Source organism: Pseudophryne corroboree, chromosome 9 (assembly GCF_028390025.1).
Source record: "Pseudophryne corroboree isolate aPseCor3 chromosome 9, aPseCor3.hap2, whole genome shotgun sequence".
Taxonomy (NCBI): domain Eukaryota; kingdom Metazoa; phylum Chordata; class Amphibia; order Anura; family Myobatrachidae; genus Pseudophryne; species Pseudophryne corroboree.
The window spans coordinates 184252379-184279507 of NC_086452.1; the positions used below are offsets into that span (position 1 = coordinate 184252379).

Below are 27129 nucleotides of genomic sequence, written 5' to 3' on the forward strand. Positions count from 1 at the left end.
TGAAAGGGGTGAGGAATCGGAGGATGATGATGAGGTGGACATCTTGCCTCTGTAGAGCCAGTTTGTGCAAGGAGAGATTGATTGCTTCTTTTTTTGGTGGGGGCCCAAACCAACCAGTCATTTCAGTCACAGTCGTGTGGCAGACCCTGTCGCTGAAATGATGGGTTCGTTAAAGTGTGCATGTCCTGTTTACACAACATAAGGGTGGGTGGGAGGGCCCAAGGACAATTCCATCTTGCACCTCTTTTTTTCTTTAATTTTTCTTTGCATCATGTGCTGTTTGGGGACAATTTTTTTGAAGTGACATCCTGCCTGACACTGCAGTGCCACTCCTAGATGGGCCAGGTGTTTGTGTCGGCCACTTGTGTCGCTTAGCTTAGTCAGACAGCGACCTTGGTGCGCCTCTTTCATTTTTCTTTGCATCATGTGCTGTTTGGGGACAATTGTTTTGAAGTGCCATCCTGCCTGACACTGCAGTGCCACTCCTAGATGGGCCAGGTGTTTGTGTCGGCCACTTGTGTCGCTTAGCTTAGCCATCCAGCGACCTTGGTGCGAATTTTAGGACTAAAAATAATATTGTGAGGTGTGAGGTGTTCAGAATAGACTGAAAATGAGTGGAAATTATGGTTATTGAGGTTAATAATGCTATGGGATCAAAATGACCCCCAAATTCTATGGTTTAAGCTGTTTTTGAGGGTTTTTTGTAAAAAAAACCTGAATCCAAAACACACCCGAATCCGACAAAAAATTTTCAGGGAGGTTTTGCCAAAACGCGTCCGAATCCAAAACACGGCCGCGGAACCGAATCCAAAACCAAAACACAAATCCCGAAAAATATCCGGTGCACATCACTAGTAACAACAAAGTATTTCTACTGTACCATGGGGGTCATTCCGAGTTGTTCGCTCGCAAGCTGCTTTTAGCAGCTTTGCACACGCTAAGCCGCCGCCTACTGGGAGTGAATCTTAGCTTATCAAAATTGCGAACGAAAGATTAGCAGAATTGCGAATAGACACTTCTTAGCAGTTTCTGAGTAGCTCCAGACTTACTCTGCATCTGCGATCAGTTCAGTCAGTTTCGTTCCTGGTTTGACGTCACAAACACACCCAGCGTTCGCCCAGACACTCCCCCGTTTCTCCAGCCACTCTCGCGTTTTTCCCAGAAATGGTAGCGTTTTTTCGCACACAACCATAAAAGTCCAGTTTCCGCCCAGAAACACCCACTTCCTGTCAATCACATTACGATCACCAGAACAAAGAAAAAACCTTGTAATGCCGTGAGTAAAATACCTAACTGCATAGCAAATTTACTTGGCGCAGTCGCACTGCGGACATTGCGCATGCGCATTAGCGACTAATCGCTCCGTTGCGAGAAAAAAATAACGAGCGAACAACTCGGAATGACCCCCCATATTCCATCTTGAGCAGAGTGTGGATGGATATGAAATGTTGTTCTACTTGGTAAATATGTATAGATTAAAAACAGAAGGAAATGTCATACTGTAGCTCATAATTTGTTATTATATTATATAAAAGTTCAATTGCTAAATGAGTTTTTTTAACCGTAAACTGAAAACAATAAAAATGGCTATGATGGCCATATATGCAGATGACGTATTATTATAAATTACAAATCCACTCAACTCACTCCCACCTGCCCTGTCTAAACTTGAACTATATGATCTTTTCTCAGATTATAAAACCAACCTTGATAAAACAGAAGTCAGTGACTTTTATATTTCACAGGAAGTCAAGGACTCATTAAAACATATCTTTTCATTCAATTGCCAACTCCAGAAGATTAAATATTGGGGATATATATCACCAAACATTGTAATCGGCTTTATCAGGTTAACGTCCCCTGCATTATTTTTGAGATTAAGACTGATCTTGCTTCGTGGTCCCATCACTTTATTTCCCGGATATACATGCTACAAAAATGAATACCCAGACTTTTATACCTAATTCAGACTCTTCTTATCCATGTCCCACTATGTCAGTGGTGGCTAACCTTGACACTCCAGCTGTTGTTGAACTACACATTCCAGCATGCCCTGCTACAGTTTTGCTATTTGGCCATGCTAAAACTGATGCAGGGCATGCTGGGATGTGTAGTTCAACAACAGCTGGAGTGTCAAGGTTAGCCATCACTGCACTATGTCTTCAAATTCCTTCACTTCCACACCTCTCAGTTTATTTGGGCGGGAAGACATCCCCGGGTGTGTCTCCAGAGATCAGCTCAGGGGGGTGGATGGGTATCCCTAAGTTTAAATGCTACTATCTCTCTGCACAGCTTGCTCAATGCATGTTGTGGAATAGCCCTGGCTCCTCTAGTGTATGGATTTATTTTGAGGCTGAAGGTATGGGGCTGCTTTGTCTTGCTTTCCTCTTCTGGCTCTCACTGGCTCACCTCCAAAAAAGTGTTTGTGATCACCTCATAGTTTCTCACTCTTTATATGGGACTCTACTGCCCGAAAATTTGGCACTTCCTCCCCTATTATTCCCCTGTTCAATTATTGACTTTCCCTTTGGCCTGGTACCTTCAGCATTATCCCCTTGGCTGACAGGTGATATCAAATGCTAAAATGATTTGACTTGTGACTCCTTCTTCCCCCTACTCTTTGACATCCAAACTACATTCCATATTCTCTCGTCTTTTTTTACCAAGACTTAAAATTATAGAATTTTCACAGCAAAGTTGAGAACTGCCTTACCCTCCGCCCTCTAACGTCTGTTGAACTGCTGTGTCTATGACAGACTTCAGCTGCTGGCTGATACAGTGGAGAAGTGAGCCAGTGGACAAATTGCCCATGGCAACCAATCCGCATTGAAGTAACTAACATTAAAATTTGTATACTATAAAAATACAAAGACAAGGTTGCATGTGCACAATTCAAACACTACCAATTGATTTAATAATAATCATTGTAATACAATTTTGCATTATGAGCGAGATTCTTCACATAGTTATGGCCATGAATAATGGCTTGCCCACCGCTTCCAGGTGAACTCATTAATCGGACAAGTCCCTAACATATTAAGGGGTACAAGTCTAGGGTGCAGAACACCCCAAAGCCAAGCAGCTGATTGGCAGTTTGATATACTATAATAATAAAACAAACTATGAGCTATAGCATTTCAACATATATCTTGCATACTTTAGCACAGCTGCTGCATACAAAGACACTGTGACGGTTCTAACTGTGTCCAGCTCTGATTCAGGCTCTTAGTAGCATTATTGACCTAGTATAGATCCTATTATTCTACATACTGAATCAACTCTTACTAAAGAAAAAATAATAATAATAATTATATATATATATATATATATATATATATAGAGAGAGAGAGAGTGAGAGATAATAATTTCAAAATGTTCACAACTATGCCAAAATAAGTCTTAATTTTTATTTTATTTTTGCTACCCATTAAGGTTTGCAACAGCTGAAAATAATTTTCGACGTACAGATTACATTTCATACCTGGACGATCTTTCTTCGGCTATAGGGGTGAAACCAGATCTATTCAAGATGTTCTTAACCGACCCACTTCTGGCATTCAAAGTTGTGTTTGGCCCCTTCAATCCCTACCAACTCCGTTTGACTGGTCCTGGCAAGTGGTCTGGCGCTCGAGAAGCCATTCTTACCCAATGGGACCGCATTGAAAAGCCCCTAAGAACGCGAGTGATGAAACGGGATTATAAATCACCACTGGCATCGCTTATGCTCTGGTTTTATGGCTTTTTGTTGGTGCTTGCAGCTATTTGGCTGAAAAACTGATATGTAGCAAAGCTTTTGTCTGTAATCTATAAACTGGCTAATCAAATAACAAAACTGAAGTTTTACACATTGAAGATTTACAAGAAATTTTAAATATTTGATTTTTTTTTTTAATTGCATAAACACACTAAGAAATATTTTTTTATAAACTTTTACTTATATGTAGACTGCTGGAAATTTTAAAATGGATATTACAGAAGGGACAGTATAATAATGCATGTATTTAGCTGGGTGGAGCCAAGTCCAACACATGAAAAATATACTTTGTGAGTGTTTAAAAGTGTTGACCCTTAAATTATAATTAACCATAAAAAAAGTTTATAATTACCACTTGCACCCTAGTCTATCCTATAAAAGGGTTTTAAAAAAATCAACAGTATAATAATAATGATAAATGCTCACATCTACTGTACTGTATCAAGGATTGATATCAATGTATTAATGTTTTTCTGTGTACTATGGCTATTTTTGAAAAGAATATACTACTTATGTTCAGTCTAATATTAAATAGTGTATCTGAATGCAACATAAAATTAACAACTCTCTAGCCAGCAACTATCCACAACAAATTAATTCATTTTATATAGCTACAGTATCCCCGTGACATTTCCTTTTGCACCAGCTTTGATATTTTGAGATGTTGTGTAATATGTTCTGTAATATGTTTTTTTCCCTTTTGCCATCGGGAAGACGTTATATAATTGTTTAAGATGTCGTACCACTAGGTTAAGGAATAGTTTCTTCCGTTCTGTGATTGTTGGTTTGAATTCTCAACTTTGCTAAACTTATGTGATGTATTTTATCTGGTGTATATGACGTGAGAACTGTAGGTAATTTCGCTATATATGTCCATGTACAGTGACAATAAATTATTCTTATCTTATCTGGTGTAATGCAGGTTTTATTACTAATTAATGTCACATAACATGTACACTACTGAATGCTTTTTACAGTTTAGACAATGCCTTTAATTTATATATATTTTTTTTGAATGTGTGTAAAATATACTTTATTTTCATACTTTATGTTTTCTGTATAATACAACTTACTCTTCCACTACCGATTTGGATCCATATAGGGGCATATTCAGTTTATCAGCAGGGTTTACCCTGCTGCTAAATAGCTGCGCTGGAAGATTGTTAGCGGGGTTTACCCCTTGCATTAAACTACAGAGTTCAGGAGCTATGAGGAAAAGGCACCACCGGGGTTTTTTGCGTGGGGAACCACATTGATGCCACAGTTACGTGGATTCACAGTGGGTAAAAACACATTAACCTCTGATTTAGCTCATGGGGAACAGGCTATTTTATTGAATAGCTTTTTCACCGCATGGCTTATTAACTGCGGGGTAAATTCAATCACTCAACTCTGGGCAAACTTGTGTCTTTTTTTTTTTCCTGATAAAAATCTATGAATTACGTAATGTACAATTTTATAATGGTTTCGTGACTGTAACATTTTGTTCTGTTTATCTATTGTGTAGATATGCTTTCCTTTCCCTGATTATTGGTACATCCCAGTCTTTCACTGACCTTCCTAATTTAAAGGGTAAAAAACTGTTATTGTGTTTTTTTATTTTTTTTTATTTAGGCGTAATCATGTTTTGAATATTAAACTTATTAATGATAATTTTTTTGTTCTGGTTTTATGAATATTTCCAAAAGTCTTTATTAGAAGTGAAAAAATGATCATCTGTCTAGGAAAAACAGTAATTTAAAAGAAACATTATAGAAAACTAGGTAATCAGGGGTTCCTTTATTAAAATAAAGGGAGACTGTAATAAGTTGTAAATTTTCAGCTAGTTTGAATTAGTCAGAAGTGTCAGTAAGATTCTGGCAACTTTCTACTCAAAGGGGTAGATGCATGAGCCATCGTTAGGTGAGAAATCTGTAACTGTGCTTGTTCAGTGAAGCAGTTACCATTTCTCTCAATAGGGTAAATGTATGACCCTTTATTATGGGGGAAAAGTGGTATTAGCGCACTTTATGTACACGGATACCGCTTAACCCCCATGTATGACAGCAGCGGTGCGGAATCAGTGACAGGGGCTCTCTACGCACCCTGTTAATATCAGCGCTGCTATGTTGACAGCTGCAGGTGGCGTTTCCTTCTCTCCACAGCAGGAACAGAGCTGTCCCTTGCTGTGGAGGTATCTGCACTTCGGGTTGTGCAGATCTTGTTTGATTTGCGAGATCTCGCGCATGTGCAGTGGAGCCAGCCAGGCTGGGAGACACAGTGCATCAACATAGAGCTGATGTGCAGTGTGTTCTTCAGGGATCACCAGAGGGGGGTGTTTACACTCCCTGCTTCAGCAGACAAGATGTTAGTACAGTACATCTTGCCGGAGTGGCTTCCTGCTTCGCCTCGGTAATGAGGCAAAGCATTGTGTTATAGTGGCAAGTTCTGTGCTGCTATAATACATTTATCCCAATGTATCACAGCCGGCATTTGCTGTAAATGGCTGTTGCGTATAGCGCCCCTCTTCTTTGTCACTGCTGTTAGATTGATGCGATGTTGAATTTGTAATATATTAAAGGTCAGTTCATCTGACCATATCAAGGATTACCTGCAGGGCTTTAACTAGGTGTGTGCCAGCGATGCCAGGCCCACAGCGGATATGCACTATGTGGAGTAGAAGAGCTGGCAACACCCGCACTGCCGCGCCGCTGCACTGTTATCTGCCGCTAGCTACTGTAGCTGCAACACCCAGTTACTGTAGCTGCAGCACCCAGCTACTTCTAACATAGGTAGTCGGGCAGTGGGCAGCGCAGCAGCAGAACTTCAAGTCCATTGTCAAACTTCGCCCCTCCCGGATTCCCGTCTGTGTCCACCCTCAGCCCACCCGCGGTGCTATGTTGTGAAGATTTGTTGCGTGTGGGTGGCCACGGGAGGGGGGAGGAGGACACTAATTGATGAGTCAGTGAGTCATTCTTTGCTCAAACAGACACTGCAATAGGTAAAACAGTGCGTATTGACAACAAAGTGCAGTGTAAAAGACAGTGCAGCCCGAATCCAATATTAGGGTGGTGGTGGGGGGGGGGGGGGGGTGTTTGGAAAAAAATGAAATTAATTACTAAGGGATTCCTGGCGCTCTCTCCTTAAAGATGTATACTTCCCATACTTGGGGTATTGAAATTAAAATTTACTTGCAAAGTATTTTTTCAGATATATAAAACAATTTTAATGGCATACCGCTAAAAACACAAACCTCCACATGTGCTATACATTAGCATTGATGAATAAATGAAAATAAATATAAAGTGTAGTGTGCGTGTTCAGGAATAAATGGTCCAAAGCAGCTGACCACTGGTGACTTCTTTTAGATGTAAATGGTATCTCACCAAAGTTGCTAATTGCGGTGGGCTAGCTTTTTTTGAAAAAGTAGCAGAAGTAGTCCTAGGCTGAATAGCCTGGCACCACCGCACGGAGTAGATTCAGCATGAAGTCCACCGACACCTGGCACATGCTTCAGTCCCCCTCCACACAGCAGCCCACCACAACTACCAACTTTGGTGAGATACCATTTACATCTAAAAGAAGTCACCAGTGGTCAGCTGCTTTGGACCATTTATTTCTGAACACACACACTGCACTTTATATTCATTGATAGTTTATGGTCAATGTTAAATAGACTTGCCATGAATAGGGGAGAACCAGATGGTTTCCCACCATTAATGGTATAGAACCACCCGATGCTTCTTCCCCCTGCCCCTCTACAGAGTGCAGAGACACAGAATAGCTCAGACTCCCGTGAAGTCACGCACCCAGCTTCTGATTGGCTCTTGAGACAGTTGGTGAAAATACAGGGATAACCATCGGGTTGTGTAATCATCAATGGTCATCTATTGCATAGTACATCCATCAATGGAACCATGCTGTTTCTCCATAGATGACAACCATCGATGGTAGGCACTCTGATACCATCTCTAATGTGGATGTCTCTGAAGGTTTTTCTCTAAAGGTTTTTCTCCCACCTTGTGGCCTCCCTGTACTGCCCAGCTGTGCTCCTCTGCTGATGTCTAGTGGTGGCTAGGTTTTTCTGTGCCCGTAATCTGCAGTTTTGTCATGCTAACTTGAACAATGATGCCTCCTCCACCTTGGCTGATTCTACTAACCATGCAATCATAACCTGTGTCACGATATGTAACTTCAACCCTCTACCCATGTTCAGATTCAGCTCTAGTACATCAACTTGGTACTTTTTTTTTCATTGCTTCTTTCATGACTGAGGGTTCCACGATGGCCCCTAAAAGGTTTAAACCTGATAATTCAGCCCCTCCTGTCAATTTCTTTGGTGCCTCTGCGCCTTGCTTCCAGACAAAGCCATCCTCCGAAGTCTCCTGCTGCCACTCCAGGACCCTGTAACTCTCAAACTTTAACTCAATGCTCAGATATCTGTGAGATTGGCTTTCTGATGAACCATTTTGGAATCTAAAATGGAGGAGCTTGTCGCTTCTCATAATGACCTGATTTCAGATCATGATGCTCTTCAGGAGGATGTAATTTTCAGTCCATCAGAGCTAAACTGATTTGGAAGATGAAACAACATAAAAATTAGGTGCATTCCATAATCCTTCTTACATGCAGAGCTTTAGGATTTTGCAATTACTCATTTTCAGAAGCTCCTGCCATCTGCCTTCATAGACTCCTGAGGCAGATGGCAGGAGTCTGTGCATTCTATCCTCTTAAATTCATTTCACATAATAACATTAGTACACATTCAATTGTTACTCAGACAATCAGAATAAAAGCAGTGAATAGGTGTGATATTTGTATACATGGAAGACTAATATATAATATTAGCCAATGTTGCAGTCCGTTTTTGTAGTTTATTGTTATGTCCAAAATAGGCACGCTGGTATATTGTGCACGAACAGTCCCAATTTATATACTGTTAGAATGGTAGGTACATTATGCTCACCCCTTGTTTTATGGTAGAATAATCCTTAATCGATTTCTGATGTTAACGCTGGTTCCAGTCAGTGACAAGGCAGGAAAGGTGCTCCAGGCGGTGGTATGGTTTTTCCGTTCTTACAGTGCTGAAGGGGGGAAGGCACAGACTGCATCCGTAGCACCACATCTGCTGACGGGGCTTTCTAAGCACAGCAACGATCGATGGAAATATAATGTTTAAAGACGATGTATAGCAGGGGGAGAACTCGCACTAGCTATGCAACAAGATAGTACCAGCAACGACAGACTCAACGCGTTTCTCTGCTATATCCATCAGCGGTTTCTTCAGGAGGAATAATTTAGCCATCAGCAGGTGAAGGAGTATTTAAATTCACTATAGCCAATCGGCTTATGGAATCATTTTCACACACCTGGGTACCTTAATCACACTTATATTCACTGCACATGTTAGAACAACTTAAAAACATACAGTCATTAAAATTGAAGATAGTACTTATGAATACATAGGTGCTTATTCAAGGTAGATAATACCAATAGATTTATCATAATACGTGTGTCCAGAGGCACATCTTTCAATAATACACAGATATTTAAATAGAGAGGTATCCTGAGCATCAAATCTCACTGTATTGTTACATATTTAGAATTCATTAATATGTACTCTATTATTTTGGTATCATATCTATCTCAAATTTCATCATTTAGGCAGAGTATAATAATTTAAATCTGTAGTTTTCATCCTATACGGCATCTAAGAGGAGACTCAGAGACAGTTAAACAGCAATTATTTCAGCTGGGGGGCCGCTTAACACTTCCAGCGAATATTCGAGGGCCACACACAAAATACTCAAAAAGAGATCCCTTTTTACACATTACGGCAGACAGCGTGCCCTTTTTACACATTACGGCAGACAGCGTCCCCCTTTTTACACATTATGGCAGACAGCGTGCCCTTTTTACACATTACGACAGACAGCATCCCCTTTTTACACATTACAACAGACAGCGTCCCCTTTTTACACATTACGGCAGACAGCGCCCCCATTTTTATACATTATGGCAGACAGCGCCCCCGTTTTTACACACTACGGCAGACAGCGTCACCTTTTTACACATTACGGCAGACAGCGCCCCAGTTTTTACACATTACGGCAGACAGCGCCCCCGTTTTTACACATTACGGTAGACAGCGCCCCCGTTTTTACACATTACGGCAGACAGCGCCCCCGTTTTTACACATTACGGCAGACAGCACCCCCATTTTTATACATTACGGCAGACAGCGCCCCCATTTTTATTCATTACGGCACACAGCGCCCCCGTTTTTACACATTACGGCAGACAGCACCCCCATTTTTATACATTACGGCAGACAGCGCCCCCATTTTTATTCATTACGGCACACAGCGCCCCCGTTTTTACACATTACGGCAGACAGCGCCCCCATTTTTATACATTACGGCAGACAGCGCCCCCGTTTTTTCACATTACGGCAGACAGCACCCCCGTTTTTACACGTTACGGCAGACAGCGCCCCCGTTTTTTCACATTACGGCAGGCTGGAGTCACTGCTGATGTAGCCTCTCCTGCTCACGCTCGCTGCCCGCCGCTTCCTCTCCTCACTGGCCGCCGCTTCTCGGCCGCCGCTCCTGCTCACTGCAGTGCCCGCCCCCCGTGCCGCCCAGCGCATGATAACAGAGGAAATCCCGGTCAGCTGACCCTGTGACGTGACCGGGATTTCCTCAGCGGCGCCGAGTCTGAGAGCAGTGCAATGACAAGCGGCATGTCGGGCCGCTTGTCATTGCACTCTGGTGGGGCACAGCGGTCCAGGCAGGATCGGTCTGCGGGCCGCATCCGGCCCGCGGGCCGCCTGTTGCCCACCCCTAATCTAGATCCTTCTGCTTACCCCCTCCTCCTAGCTTTCATTGTCCTTCTGGTTTATACACCTTTTCTACATATGGTGTGATGCCTCTTATACAGATGGAGAATGTGGTGTTTTTTTCTTGTTTATATTTTACGCTCCATTCTATGTTTATTATTGGTAGCTTCATCATTTTTCTCAAGTGCCTACACGACATGATATTTTAAACAATGTGGGCGTTTCTGACCATTTGGAATCACATTGTTTAAGTGGCGTGTATATGGACGATAACTTTTCAGATGCGCTTACCTGTGGGTCGTTGGTCATCAGCTCAGATCTTTTGAACATGCAGAAAGACCCAAGGACATGGAGAATGATGCCGAATGCAGCATGGCCCTGCTCTCCCCCTCCCCCCTTTTGCCATCACAAGGATGTATGCACTTGCTGATGCCAGTACCCTGCCGGGTCCCGTAGTTCACAATGTGTCATTTGGGGATACAGTGTCCTGTGTGTAGTTGCATTTACTGTTGAGAGTAGCCAGGTGGACCTGCCTTAGACCTTCTTTTACTAGTACGTACTAGTAAATATTCTGCCACGCTCCCCTATTGACAGAATCTCTATGGATGTTACTTCCGTTTGTTCCAGTTATTCCCCCAATTTTATCTGTCTTACTCCCCTTACAGTTTTACACTATGGGGGTAATTCCAAGTTGATCGCAGCAGGATATTTTTTAGCAGTTGGGCAAAACCATGTGCACTGCAGGGGAGGCAGATATAACATGTGCAGAGAGAGTTAGATTTGGGTGGGTTATTTTGTTTCTGTGCAGGGTAAATGCTGGCTGCTTTATTTTTACACTGCAATTTAGATTGCCGATTGAACACACCCGACCCAAATCTAACTCTCTCTGCATGTTATATCTGCCCCCCTTGCAGTGCACATGGGGGGTAATTCCAAGTTGATCGCAGCAGGAAATTTTTTAGCAGTTGGGCAAAACCATGTGCACTGCAGGGGAGGCAAATATAACATGTGCAGAGAGAGTTAGATTTGGGTGGGTTATATTGTTTCTGTGCAGGGTAAATACTGGCTGCTTTATTTTTACACTGCAATTTAGATTGCAGATTGAACACACCACACCCAAATCTAACTCTCTCTGCACACGTTACATCTGTCTCCCCTGCAGTGCACATGGTTTTGCCCAACTGCTAAAAAATTTCCTGCTGCGATCAACTCAGAATTACCCTCTATATAATACTTATCACTGGTGGAATGCTCTGTTTTTCCTGTTTCCCTCTAGTATTCTTTTCCACTTTTGCAAGCAACTCTTATGGTTATTTTTTTTGCAAGTGTTAATGTCAAAGGGCTGAATTCACCCAATAAATGCTGCATAGCTAAATACTTTGTCGATTAAAATTTAGAGATGAGCGCCTGAAATTTTTCGGGTTTTGTGTTTTGGTTTTGGGTTCGGTTCCGCGGCCGTGTTTTGGGTTCGAACGCGTTTTGGCAAAACCTCACCGAATTATTTTTGTCGGATTCGGGTGTGTTTTGGATTCGGGTGTTTTTTTCCAAAAACACTAAAAAACAGCTTAAATCATAGAATTTGGGGGTCATTTTGATCCCAAAGTATTATTAACCTCAAAAACCATAATTTACACTCATTTTCAGTCTATTCTGAATACCTCACACCTCACAATATTATTTTTAGTCCTAAAATTTGCACCGAGGTCGCTGTGTGAGTAAGATAAGCGACCCTAGTGGCCGACACAAACACCGGGCCCATCTAGGAGTGGCACTGCAGTGTCACGCAGGATGTCCCTTCCAAAAAACCCTCCCCAAACAGCACATGACGCAAAGAAAAAAAGAGGCGCAATGAGGTAGCTGACTGTGTGAGTAAGATTAGCGACCCTAGTGGCCGACACAAACACCGGGCCCATTTAGGAGTGGCACTGCAGTGTCACGCAGGATGTCCCTTCCAAAAAACCCTCCCCAATCAGCACATGATGCAAAGAAAAAGAAAAGAAAAAAGAGGTGCAAGATGGAATTATCCTTGGGCCCTCCCACCCACCCTTATGTTGTATAAACAAAACAGGACATGCACACTTTAACCAACCCATCATTTCAGTGACAGGGTCTGCCACACGACTGTGACTGATATGACGGGTTGGTTTGGACCCCCCCCAAAAAAGAAGCAATTAATCTCTCCTTGCACAAACTGGCTCTACAGAGGCAAGATGTCCACCTCATCTTCACCCTCCGATATATCACCGTGTACATCCCCCTCCTCACAGATTATCAATTCGTCCCCACTGGAATCCACCATCTCAGCTCCCTGTGTACTTTGTGGAGGCAATTGCTGCTGGTCAATGTCTCCGCGGAGGAATTGATTATAATTCATTTTAATGAACATCATCTTCTCCACATTTTCTGGATGTAACCTCGTACGCCGATTGCTGACATGGTGAGCGGCGGCACTAAACACTCTTTCGGAGTACACACTTGTGGGAGGGCAACTTAGGTAGAATAAAGCCAGTTTGTGCAAGGGCCTCCAAATTGCCTCTTTTTCCTGCCAGTATAAGTACGGACTGTGTGACGTGCCTACTTGGATGCGGTCACTCATATAATCCTCCACCATTCTATCAATGTTGAGAGAATCATATGCAGTGACAGTAGACGACATGTCCGTAATCGTTGTCAGGTCCTTCAGTCCGGACCAGATGTCAGCATCAGCAGTCGCTCCAGACTGCCCTGCATCACCGCCAGCGGGTGGGCTCGGAATTCTGAGCCTTTTCCTCGCACCCCCAGTTGCGGGAGAATGTGAAGGAGGAGATGTTGACAGGTCGCGTTCCGCTTGACTTGACAATTTTGTCACCAGCAGGTCTTTCAACCCCAGCAGACCTGTGTCTGCCGGAAAGAGAGATCCAAGGTAGGCTTTAAATCTAGGATCGAGCACGGTGGCCAAAATGTAGTGCTCTGATTTCAACAGATTGACCACCCGTGAATCCTTGTTAAGCGAATTAAGGGCTGCATCCACAAGTCCCACATGCCTAGCGGAATCGCTCCCTTTTAGCTCCTTCTTCAATGCCTCCAGCTTCTTCTGCAAAAGCCTGATGAGGGGAATGACCTGACTCAGGCTGGCAGTGTCTGAACTGACTTCACGTGTGGCAAGTTCAAAGGGCATCAGAACCTTGCACAACGTTGAAATCATTCTCCACTGCACTTGAGACAGGTGCATTCCATCTCCTATATCGTGCTCAATTGTATAGGCTTGAATGGCCTTTTGCTGCTCCTCCAACCTCTGAAGCATATAGAGGGTTGAATTCCACCTCGTTACCACTTCTTGCTTCAGATGATGGCAGGGCAGGTTCAGTAGTTTTTGGTGGTGCTCCAGTCTTCTGTACGTGGTGCCTGTACGCCGAAAGTGTCCCGCAATTTTTCTGGCCACCGACAGCATCTCTTGCACGCCCCTGTCGTTTTTTTAAAAATTCTGCACCACCAAATTCAAGGTATGTGCAAAACATGGGACGTGCTGGAATTTGCCCATATTTAATGCACACACAATATTGCTGGCGTTGTCCGATGCCACAAATCCACAGGAGAGTCCAATTGGGGTAAGCCATTCCGCGATGATCTTCCTCAGTTGCCGTAAGAGGTTTTCAGCTGTGTGCGTATTCTGGAAAGCGGTGATACAAAGCGTAGCCTGCCTAGGAAAGAGTTGGCGTTTGCGAGATGCTGCTACTGGTGCCGCCGCTGCTGTTCTTGCGGCGGGAGTCCATACATCTACCCAGTGGGCTGTCACAGTCATATAGTCCTGACCCTGCCCTGCTCCACTTGTCCACATGTCCGTGGTTAAGTGGACATTGGGTACAACTGCATTTTTTAGGAGACTGGTGAGTCTTTTTCTGACGTCCGTGTACATTCTCGGTATCGCCTGCCTAGAGAAGTGGAACCTAGATGGTATTTGGTAACGGGGGCACACTGCCTCAATAAATTGTCTAGTTCCCTGTGAACTAACGGCGGATACCGGACGCACGTCTAACACCAACATAGTTGTCAAGGACTCAGTTATCCGCTTTGCAGTAGGATGACTGCTGTGATATTTCATCTTCCTCGCAAAGGACTGTTGAACAGTCAATTGCTTACTGGAAGTAGTACAAGTGGGCTTACGACTTCCCCTCTGGGATGACCATCGACTCCCAGCGGCAACAACAGCAGCGCCAGCAGCAGTAGGCGTTACACGCAAGGATGCATCGGAGGAATCCCAGGCAGGAGAGGACTCGTCAGACTTGCCAGTGACATGGCCTGCAGGACTATTGGCATTCCTGGGGAAGGAGGAAATTGACACTGAGGGAGTTGGTGGGGTGGTTTGCGTGAGCTTGGTTACAAGAGGAAGGGATTTACTGGTCAGTGGACTGCTTCCGCTGTCACCCAAAGTTTTTGAACTTGTCACTGACTTATTATGAATGCGCTGCAGGTGACGTATAAGGGAGGATGTTCCGAGGTGGTTAACGTCCTTACCCCTACTTATTACAGCTTGACAAAGGGAACACACGGCTTGACACCTGTTGTCCGCATTTCTGGTGAAATACCTCCACACCGAAGAGCTGATTTTTTTGGTATTTTCACCTGGCATGTCAACGGCCATATTCCTCCCACGGACAACAGGTGTCTCCCCGGGTGCCTGACTTAAACAAACCACCTCACCATCAGAATCCTCCTGGTCAATTTCCTCCCCAGCGCCAGCAACACCCATATCCTCCTCATCCTGGTGTACTTCAACACTGACATCTTCAATCTGACTATCAGGAACTGGACTGCGGGTGCTCCTTCCAGCACTTGCAGGGGGCGTGCAAATGGTGGAAGGCGCATGCTCTTCACGTCCAGTGTTGGGAAGGTCAGGCATCGCAACCGACACAATTGGACTCTCCTTGTGGATTTGGGATTTCAAAGAACGCACAGTTCTTTGCGGTGCTTTTGCCAGCTTGAGTCTTTTCAGTTTTCTAGCGAGAGGCTGAGTGCTTCCATCCTCATGTGAAGCTGAACCACTAGCCATGAACATAGGCCAGGGCCTCAGCCGTTCCTTGCCACTCCGTGTGGTAAATGGCATATTGGCAAGTTTACGCTTCTCCTCCGACAATTTTATTTTAGGTTTTGGAGTCCTTTTTTTACTGATATTTGGTGTTTTGGTTTTGACATGCTCTGTACTATGCCATTGGGCATCGGCCTTGGCAGACGACGTTGCTGGCATTTCATCGTCTCGGCCATGACTAGTGGCAGCAGCTTCAGCACGAGGTGGAAGTGGATCTTGATCTTTCCCTAATTTTGGAACCTCAACATTTTTGTTCTCCATATTTTAATAGGCACAACTAAAAGGCACCTCAGGTAAACAATGCAGATGGATGGATTGGATACTAGTATACAATTATGGACGGGCTGCCGAGTGCCGACACAGAGGTAGCCACAGCCGTGAACTACCGCACTGTACTGTGTCTGCTGCTAATATATAGACTGGTTGATAAAGAGATAGTATACTCGTAACTAGTATGTATGTATAAAGAAAGAAAAAAAAACCACGGTTAGGTCACTGGTATATACAATTATGGACGGGCTGCCGAGTGCCGACACAGAGGTAGCCACAGCCGTGAACTACCGCACTGTACTGTGTCTGCTGCTAATATATAGACTGGTTGATAAAGAGATAGTATACTCGTAACTAGTATGTATGTATAAAGAAAGAAAAAAAAACCACGGTTAGGTGGTATATACAATTATGGACGGGCTGCCGAGTGCCGACACAGAGGTAGCCACAGCCGTGAACTACCGCACTGTACTGTGTCTGCTGCTAATATATAGACTGGTTGATAAAGAGATAGTATACTCGTAACTAGTATGTATGTATAAAGAAAGAAAAAAAAACCACGGTTAGGTGGTATATACAATTATGGACGGGCTGCCGAGTGCCGACACAGAGGTAGCCACAGCCGTGAACTACCGCACTGTACTGTGTCGGCTGCTAATATATAGACTGGTTGATAAAGAGATAGTATACTCGTAACTAGTATGTATGTATAAAGAAAGAAAAAAAAACCACGGTTAGGTCACTGGTATATACAATTATGGACGGGCTGCCGAGTGCCGACACAGAGGTAGCCACAGCCGCGAACTACCGCACTGTACACTGGTTGATAAAGAGATAGTAGTATACTCGTAACAACTAGTATGACGACGGTATAAAGAATGAAAAAAAAACCACGGTTAGGTGGTATATAATACAATTATGGTTGGACGGACTGCCTGCCGAGTGCCGACACAGAGGTAGCCACAGCCGTGAACTACCGCACTGTACACTGGTTGATAAAGAGATAGTAGTATACTCGTAACAACTAGTATGACGACGGTATAAAGAATGAAAAAAAAACCATGGTTAGGTGGTATATAATACAATTATGGTTGGACGGACTGCCTGCCGAGTGCCGACACAGAGGTAGCCACAGCCGTGAACTACCGCACTGTACACTGGTTGATAAAGAGATAGTAGTATACTCGTAACAACTAGTATGACGACGGTATAAAGAACGAAAAAAAAACCACGGTTAGGTGGTATATATTATAATACAATTATGGATGGACGGACTGCCTGCCGAGTTCCGACACAGAGGTAGCCACAGCCGTGAACTACCGCACTGTACACTGGTTGATAAAGAGATAGTAGTATACTCGTAACAACTAGTATGACGACGGTATAAAGAACGAAAAAAAAAACCACGGTTAGGTGGTATATATTATAATACAATTATGGATGGACGGACTGCCTGCCGAGTTCCGACACAGAGGTAGCCACAGCCGTGAACTACCGCACTGTACACTGGTTGATAAAGAGATAGTAGTATACTCGTAACAACTAGTATGACTATGACGACGGTATAAAGAAAGAAAAAAAAAACCACGGTTAGGTGGTATATAATACAATTATGGATGGACGGACTGCCTGCTGAGTGCCGACACAGAGGTAGCCACAGCCGTGAACTACCGCACTGTACTGTGTCTGCTGCTAATATAGACTGGTTGATAAAGAGATAGTATACAATACTACTAATATACTGGTGGTCAGGCACTGGTCACCACTAGTCACACTGGCAGTGGCACTCCTGCAGCAAAAGTGTGCACTGTTTAATTTTAATATAATATTATTTATCATGTACTCCTGGCTCCTGCTATAACAACCTGCAGTGCTCCCCAGTCTCCCCCACAATTATAAGCTTTATATACAATACATTGATGTGCAGCACACTGGGCTGAGCAGTGCACACAGACTGAGTCACTGTGTGACTGTGTATCGTTTTTTTCAGGCAGAGAACGGATATATTAAATAAAACAAACAACTGCACTGTCTCTGGTGGTCACTGGTCACTGTGGTCGTCAGTCACTAAACTCTGTCTGCACTCTGCACTCTCTTCTAATCTACAGTATCACAGCAATCTCTCTCTCTCTCTCTCTTCTAAATCTAATCTAAATGGAGAGGACGCCAGCCACGTCCTCTCCCTATCAATCTCAATGCACGTGTGAAAATGGCGGCGACGCGCGGCTCCTTATATAGAATCCGAGTCTCGCGAGAATCCGACAGCGTCATGATGACGTTCGGGCGCGCTCGGGTTAACCGAGCAAGGCGGGAAGATCCGAGTCGCTCGGACCCGTGAAAAAAAAAGTGAAGTTCGTGCGGGTTCGGATTCAAAGAAACCGAACCCGCTCATCTCTATTAAAATTCTGATGTGGCGGTTCAGGAGTCACACTTTGCCTTGCATTCTCCTCCTCAGTATAAACCGTAAATTTTCCACTAGTTATACCATGTCCATAACTAGGTGTGTGCCAGAGCCGGACCTAACCAATATGATGCTCTAGGCAAAATTTTGTCTGGTGCCCCCTAGCACTGCCGCTAGTTACGCCTCTGACCCTGCACCCCTTTCCCATCACCATCACTCCTCAGTCATAGCAGTCCTCATTTTGGTGCTCCTACCCCCTATATTTTAAATAGAAACAGTGCACACATTCGATGTGTCGCCCAAAAAGGGATGTGTTCACACTGGGAAAGGGCATAGCCACAAAATAGTACCCCAATTCAAATTACGTGCACACAGTAGTGCAACTTTATTCACATTATGTTATGCGATAAGATCAATTATTCACGTTACATCACAGTAGTATCACTTTACCTTATCTACATTACTCCTCACAGTAGTTTCCCTTATTCACATTACATCACACTGAATTGCCCCTTATTCATATTACGCCACATCATATTGCTCTTTATTCACATTAGAACACACAGTAGTGCCCTTTCTATATGTTACGCCACATGTTAGTGCACCTTATACACATACTGCCACACATTAGTAAGGCCTTTATACACATAATACCACACAGTAATGCCACTTACACATTATGCCAACCTTTATTAATGCCCTTATACACACAAGGGGGCTAATTCAGAGTTGATCGCTGCTAGAATTTGCATCGCAAGCAGCGTGTTTTAGCCAAATGCGCAAAGTCACGAGTGCGCATGTGCCGGGCTCTACGTATGACGAATGTGCAGATATACACATGGAATTTGTGAACTCTGCGATGTAACGACAAAGTGGTGTGTTGAAGGCGGTGCGGGGGCATGGCTTTGCAGGCTAGTGAAAAGGGGTGTGAAGGTGGGTGCCTTGCGTGGGAGGGTGTTAAGAGCTGCAGGCGTGGTTTTTGCTGCACTGCAAAGCAAATTGCTGTCAGTGCACACTGGACGTTCGCAGCTGACGAGTAAGTCTAGGGCTGCGCGCAGCTTGCGAACGCTCAGCACAGGTGTCCTATCAGTGCTTTCCCAGCAAATAATTGCTAATCAAACACACCTGTTTGCAATGCAAACGCCTCAACAGCTCATTGCATCTCTAGCTCACTCTGAAATGGTATGTAGTTTTTCACTCCCTGCATATGTGCAACACACAATCTACACTTGTTTTTTAACAACTATTACATGTGTACTGCACGTGTACTACATGTGTTGTTTGTCAATCAATTGTACACATTACACACAACAGATTATCATACCTCCCAACTTTCGTCTATGACAAGGAGGGATATCTGCGCGAGCAGTCGCCTGAAAAGGGGCGTTGCTTTGTGAGCCATGCCCCATTTTCGTCAATGAGGGGGCATGCTCAGCACCCTGTCTCTGCTGAATAGATCACTTAACAAATCCCCTCTTGCGCTATAAATGATATGGTATGGCTAAGAGTTCAATAAATCAAACTTGTTATTCCATATATTTTATATATTTTAATAGATAAAATATATATATATATATATATATTTCACAGATAAACAGCTTGACCCGTCAATAAAAATCACTAACACTGTATATTCATATATAATATTATAAACTTCCTAAGGAGGTGGATCTAGGCATACTCTGTGCACAGAAAAATATAATGTTATAATGGTAAAGGTAAAACTCAGTCCGTATATTGAATTCAAAAAATCAAATACCAGCTGTAATTTGAACCCATGTAACAAATAGTTTCCTTGAGAGTTACTTTGTATTGGAGTTCCTCAATGAGTTGCCGCTCAGCAAAGAAGAATAATAATGTTAAAAGAAACCGCTCCACCAGGGCCGGTGCTAGGGTGTTCGGCGCCCCCCTGCAAACTATAAATTTGCGCCGTCTCATACTTCACGAAAGGTCATTGCGCACCTTTGACGTGTGTCAGGAAAAGGGGTGTAGTCTCGCAAGGAAGTGGCGTGATCACACAATAGTACCCCCATTTGAATTTCCGCACACCGTAGCACAATCTTATTTACATTACACTGCACGTAGTAGTGCTGCTCATTCACATAATGCTTACCAATAGCAGCGTCATTATACATAATGCCCGCTAGTAGTAGCGTCCTTATCCGTAATGCCCGCCAATAGTAGTGTCCTTATCTGTAATGCCCGCCACTAGTAGCATCCTTATACGTAATGCCCGCCACTAGTAGCGTCCTTATACGTAATGCCCCCCAGTAGTAGCGTCTTTATAAGTAATGCCCCAGTAGTAGCGTCCTTATACGTAATGCCCACCAGTAGTAGCGTCCTTATACATAATGCCCCCCAGTAGTAACGTCCTTATAAGTAATGCCCCCCAGTAGTAGCGTCTTTATAAGTAATGCCCCCCAATAGTAGCGTCCTTATACGTAATGCCCACCAGTAGTAGCGTCCTTATACATAATGCCCCCCAGTATTAGCGTCCTTATAAGTAATGAACCCCAGTAGTAGCATCTATAATGCGCGCACACATACACACCTCACACACACACATACCCCCACTGATTAAAAATAATCAGTCAGTGATGAATTTTACATTTCAACCTATCCAAAAATAAATAATTTGGATGGATTTTCTTATTACAGTCATTTTAATAAGATTAATATAAGCTATTTTTACATGCACTATAAACATATGTCTTTTTCATTGGTGGGCTATATCTCTGAAAATCCACATGATTTTAAAAGTGTAGTCTTCTGACATGGAGACAAATGCATGCCTTGTATATAGTAGTGAAATAAAACATGTTTTTGAATGTCTAATTAAGAAAGCAATGTTCAGACTAAAGAAGAAAAATGCACACACACACACACACACACACACACACACACACACACACCCACCATACAGTCCCCACACACACACACACCATACACTCCCCACACACACACACACACACACACACACACACCCCCACCATACACACACACCACACACACACTCCGACACACTCCCCACACACATTTTTCTCTTACCAAGTCTGACAGGCCACCACTGTTGACACTCCCCCAGTACAGCTGACTGGTCCCGTGTAGCTCCGCCCCCTGCACACCGTGTAGCTCCGCCCCCTTTTCGGGACCCGCAACCCGCACTGCACACAGCCCCAACCGCTTCACACAGGGAGGAGGAGGAGGAGGCTACAAGCTGCCGGCGCTGCTGCCTGTCATTCGGTGACAGGTACAGAAGCCGGCAGCAGTAGGGGACATGCGGCAGGCGCAGCAGCAGGGATGCAAGGCAGGTAGAGCGCCTCTCCTGCCTGGCACCTACCTGCTTTGCATCCCTTTGCTGAGCGGGTAGCGCCGGGCCTGCGCTCCACACTGGAGCCTTACGTGTGGCTTCCACCTGTAGTATTAGCACGGGAGAGTCCCAATGACAGACAAGGCGGTCTCGGGCTGCGGGAACCGGCACCTGCGCTGGCACCTGCTGTGCTGATTAATTACCCGACTTCCAAGCTCTGTGAGTCCACACCTCTATGTGCCGTCTGCAAGCACCACAGTCGCGGTCTCTCTCCTCCCGATTTTCGTCTGTCTAGAGACAGTGACGCAGGATGGCAATGCGGTTCTGGGTTCCAAAGCTGGTACAGGGGTCCAATATTCTGCTTCTGACGCGTTTCGCTCCTCTCACGGGGGCTTATCTTTGCAGACGGCACATAGAGGTGTGGACTCACAGAGCGGTTTCTTTTAACATTATTATTCTTCTTTGCTGAGCGGCAACTCATTGAGGAACTCCAATACAAAGTAACTCTCAAGGATACTATTTGTTACATGGGTTCAAATTACAGCTGGTATTTGATTTTTTTAATTCAATATACGGACTGAGTTTTACCTTTACCATTATAACATTATATTTTTCTGTGCACAGAGTATGCCTAGATCCACCTCCTTAGGAAGTTTATAATATTATATATGAATATACAGTGTTAGTGATTTTATTTACCGGTCAAGCTGTTTATCTGTGAAATATATATATATATATATATATTTTTATGTATTAAAATATATAAAATATATGGAATAACAAGTTTGATTTATTGAACTCTTAGCCATACCATATCATTTATAGCGCAAGAGGGGATTTGTTAAGTGTTCTCTGGTTATTGGTACTTGGGATTTCCAAGTGCCGGTTCTTTTTGACTTGTTCTACCCCAAGTCAAGCTCTCTCCTGCAGCATAAATATAAAATAATTTTTATTTTTTAATACTAATATTTGATCACCAGGACATGGTGATGATTTACTAGCGCCTGGTTATATTTCTTTTTCTGCTGAATAGATGCTGTGCGCATGCGCACAGCGTCTATTTACCGCTGCTCTGCTAAGCAGAGCAGTGGGTGCTGGAGCTTCCCAATTGCCCCCCCCCCACCACCACTGCGGGACACTGTGGCCTGCGGGTGGGACAGTGGGACAATTCCCAAAAAACGGGACTGTCCCGCGAATATCGGGACAGTTGTGAGGTATGGATTATTATTTTTTAAAGGCCCACTTTTTGTGTTCACATTGCTTTGAGCTGATACATTGCTTTGAGGTAACAATGAGGCTGCATTATGCATTTTAAATACACAACTGTATTCATCTCTCCCACATACATGCCATGTTTTCTTGTTGAGTACATTTGTTATGTTTTGAATATTACAACATTCACTCCTTAATGCATGTTTACCTGTAATGTTCAAAATAATGCTTCAGGTACTACAATCCTAGGGATCCATTTTCTAAGATGGGAGTTCTATTTAGCATGGGATGTTGCCCATAGCAACCAATCACTTTCTAAATCTCATGTATCTAGCACCTTCTATAACTTAATACCTGGAATGTGTTTGTTTGCTATAGGAACATTCCATCTTAAACAGAACTCCCATCTTGGTAAATTTATTCTAAAGTATTTTTTTTTTAACAAAATGCAAAAAATACTCATACCATTATTTTTTTTTATTATTTTAAAAAAACATTACTATGCATCACAATAATACAAACACAATTTTAGGACAAAGTGTAAGTGGTTGTAATACTTTTGCTCATAAATCAAAATATACATAGACATAAGACAAAGATGAAGAAAAAAAATGGCACCTGGGTGTGCAGAAAGGAGGATTACAGTACCCAGTAGTCGGTTACCCCCATCTCTGCTACAAACACAACAAGAGGCTGGTCTCAGTACCCTGGCTGAGGAAGATGTGGGGCAAATTGGGGAAGTTTGTGGGCCCAATACCCAAACGCAACAATCAGTACCACAAACTGAAGAGGAAGGTGGGACAAGGCTAATGCATCACAGGCAGGGAAAGAAAAGAGAAGGCACAAAACCCCATCTGGCATGAGGGAGTTGGACATTCTTGTAACACAAACCATTCAGAAAAAAGGGCTAGGGGATGGGGCAGGTGTTGTAGCCTCGCTGAGACTCTGGCAAAGGAGGGCTGCGATGGTCTGTATGCCTTGGCCAATAGTGGTGGATATGTCCTGCATTCCTTGTGCCACAGAGGAGGAGATGTCACACATGCCTTGTTGCACAGTGGAGGACAGGTCACGGACAATGGAGGTCAGCTCACGGACCTCTCTGAGCATCTGGTCATGGAAGTCCGTGTTAATTCTTCCATTGCTGACAATATGGCCAAGAAACTCTGGGAGACTGGGTTGGGGGAGTGTTCCAGTGTGATGCCGGATGGTGGGCTTGCTGGCCCCACAATGGAGCTGTCATTGCTTCCCCCCTCCTCAGCCTCAGTGAGCTGCGCCTTCTGTGCTGTGTTTGGAAAAGGAGACAAAAGTAAAAAAAAAAATTAGGAACCCACATTTTTAACGTTTTTAAAGTCTACAACTATTTCAAAAAAACATTTACTTTCCAATGTATGTGGACATTCAAGGGCAGGTGTGTCGGTGTCCATTTCGGACACACCTGCCGCCTCTTCATATGACACACAGACCATCGATGGCTTGCACCTCCAAGTCCTTAAATTTGAAAGTCTCCGGGAGTGTAGCTCCCCCTGTTGCCATCTAAGCTTTACACTGTGCAGACTATTTCAATTTCAGCCAGGATTTGAAGTCATCCCAACTACAAATGTTTTTGTGGTTAGGGGAAAGGTGAAAAAACTGAAATTTTTCGGGTTTTGTGTTTTGGTTTTGGGTTCGGTTCCGCGGCCGTGTTTTGGGTTCGAACGCGTTTTGGCAAAACCTCACCGAATTTTTTTTGTCGGATTCGGGTGTGTTTTGGATTCGGGTGTTTTTTTCAAAAAACACTAAAAAACAGCTTAAATCATAGAATTTGGGGGTCATTTTGATCCCAAAGTATTATTAACCTCAAAAACCATAATTTACACTCATTTTCAGTCTATTCTGAATACCTCACACCTCACAATATTATTTTTAGTCCTAAAATTTGCACCGAGGTCGCTGTGTGAGTAAGATAAGCGACCCTAGTGGCCGACACAAACACCGGGCCCATCTAGGAGTGGCACTGCAGTGTCACGCAGGATGTCCCTTCCAAAAAACCCTCCCCAAACAGCACATGACGCAAAGAAAAAAAGAGGCGCAATGAGGTAGCTGTGTGAGTAAGATTAGCGACCCTAGTGGCCGACACAAACACCGGGCCCATCTAGGAGTGGCACTGCAGTGTCACGCAGGATGGCCCTTCCAAAAAACCCTCCCCAAACAGCACATGACGCAAAGAAAAAAAGAGGCGCAATGAGGTAGCTGTGTGAGTAAGATTAGCGACCCTAGTGGCCGACACAAACACCGGGCCCATCTAGGAGTGGCACTGCAGTGTCACGCAGGATGTCCCTTCCAAAAAACCCTCCCCAAACAGCACATGACGCAAAGAAAAAAAGAGGCGCAATGAGGTAGCTGTGTGAGTAAGATTAGCGACCCTAGTGGCCGACACAAACACCGGGCCCATCTAGGAGTGGCACTGCAGTGTCACGCAGGATGTCCCTTCCAAAAAACCCTCCCCAAACAGCACATGATGCAAAGAAAAAAAGAGGCGCAATGAGGTAGCTGACTGTGTGAGTAAGATTAGAGACCCTAGTGGCCGACACAAACACCGGGCCCATTTAGGAGTGGCACTGCAGTGTCACGCAGGATGTCCCTTCCAAAAAACCCTCCCCAATCAGCACATGATGCAAAGAAAAAGAAAAGAAAAAAGAGGTGCAAGATGGAATTGTCCTTGGGCCCTCCCACCCACCCTTATGTTGTATAAACAAAACAGGACATGCACACTTTAACCAACCCATCATTTCAGTGACAGGGTCTGCCACACGACTGTGACTGATATGACGGGTTGGTTTGGACCCCCCCCAAAAAAGAAGCAATTAATCTCTCCTTGCACAAACTGGCTCTACAGAGGCAAGATGTCCACCTCATCATCACCCTCCGATATATCACCGTGTACATCCCCCTCCTCACAGATTATCAATTCGTCCCCACTGGAATCCACCATCTCAGCTCCCTGTGTACTTTGTGGAGGCAATTGCTGCTGGTCAATGTCTCCGCGGAGGAATTGATTATAATTCATTTTAATGAACATCATCTTCTCCACATTTTCTGGATGTAACCTCGTACGCCGATTGCTGACAAGGTGAGCGGCGGCACTAAACACTCTTTCGGAGTACACACTTGTGGGAGGGCAACTTAGGTAGAATAAAGCCAGTTTGTGCAAGGGCCTCCAAATTGCCTCTTTTTCCTGCCAGTATAAGTACGGACTGTGTGACGTGCCTACTTGGATGCGGTCACTCATATAATCCTCCACCATTCTATCAATGTTGAGAGAATCATATGCAGTGACAGTAGACGACATGTCCGTAATCGTTGTCAGGTCCTTCAGTCCGGACCAGATGTCAGCATCAGCAGTCGCTCCAGACTGCCCTGCATCACCGCCAGCGGGTGGGCTCGGAATTCTGAGCCTTTTCCTCGCACCCCCAGTTGCGGGAGAATGTGAAGGAGGAGATGTTGACAGGTCGCGTTCCGCTTGACTTGACAATTTTGTCACCAGCAGGTCTTTCAACCCCAGCAGACTTGTGTCTGCCGGAAAGAGAGATCCAAGGTAGGCTTTAAATCTAGGATCGAGCACGGTGGCCAAAATGTAGTGCTCTGATTTCAACAGATTGACCACCCGTGAATCCTTGTTAAGCGAATTAAGGGCTCCATCCACAAGTCCCACATGCCTAGCGGAATCGCTCCGTGTTAGCTCCTCCTTCAATGTCTCCAGCTTCTTCTGCAAAAGCCTGATGAGGGGAATGACCTGACTCAGGCTGGCAGTGTCTGAACTGACTTCACGTGTGGCAAGTTCAAAGGGCATCAGAACCTTGCACAACGTTGAAATCATTCTCCACTGCGCTTGAGACAGGTGCATTCCACCTACTATATCGTGCTCAATTGTATAGGCTTGAATGGCCTTTTGCTGCTCCTCCAACCTCTGAAGCATGTAGAGGGTTGAATTCCACCTCGTTACCACTTCTTGCTTCAGATGATGGCAGTGCAGGTTCAGTAGTTTTTGGTGGTGCTCCAGTCTTCTGTACGTGGTGCCTGTACGCCGAAAGTGTCCCGCAATTCTTCTGGCCACCGACAGCATCTCTTGCACGCCCCTGTCGTTTTTTAAAAAATTCTGCACCACCAAATTCAAGGTATGTGCAAAACATGGGACGTGCTGGAATTTGCCCATATTTAATGCACACACAATATTGCTGGCGTTGTCCGATGCCACAAATCCACAGGAGAGTCCAATTGGGGTAAGCCATTCCGCGATGATCTTCCTCAGTTGCCGTAAGAG

The 27129-nt window shown here is 44.2% G+C and overlaps 1 protein-coding gene across 2 annotated transcripts in view; it reads left to right on the plus strand.

The window, feature by feature from the left end:
- LOC134957820 (dimethylaniline monooxygenase [N-oxide-forming] 2-like) overlaps positions 1-27129 on the plus strand; it is a 213793-nt gene that overhangs the window by 179648 nt on the left and 7016 nt on the right. The window contains exon 9 of one of the 2 annotated variants that reach the window (XM_063940008.1): positions 3433-4661. The exons of the other annotated variant lie outside the window; for it this stretch is intronic. Coding sequence (XP_063796078.1) covers positions 3433-3778 — 346 coding nt within the window. The 3' untranslated portion in view covers positions 3779-4661. Of the gene's footprint in view, positions 1-3432; positions 4662-27129 lie in introns of those variants that run through there. 2 annotated transcript variants of the gene reach the window in all.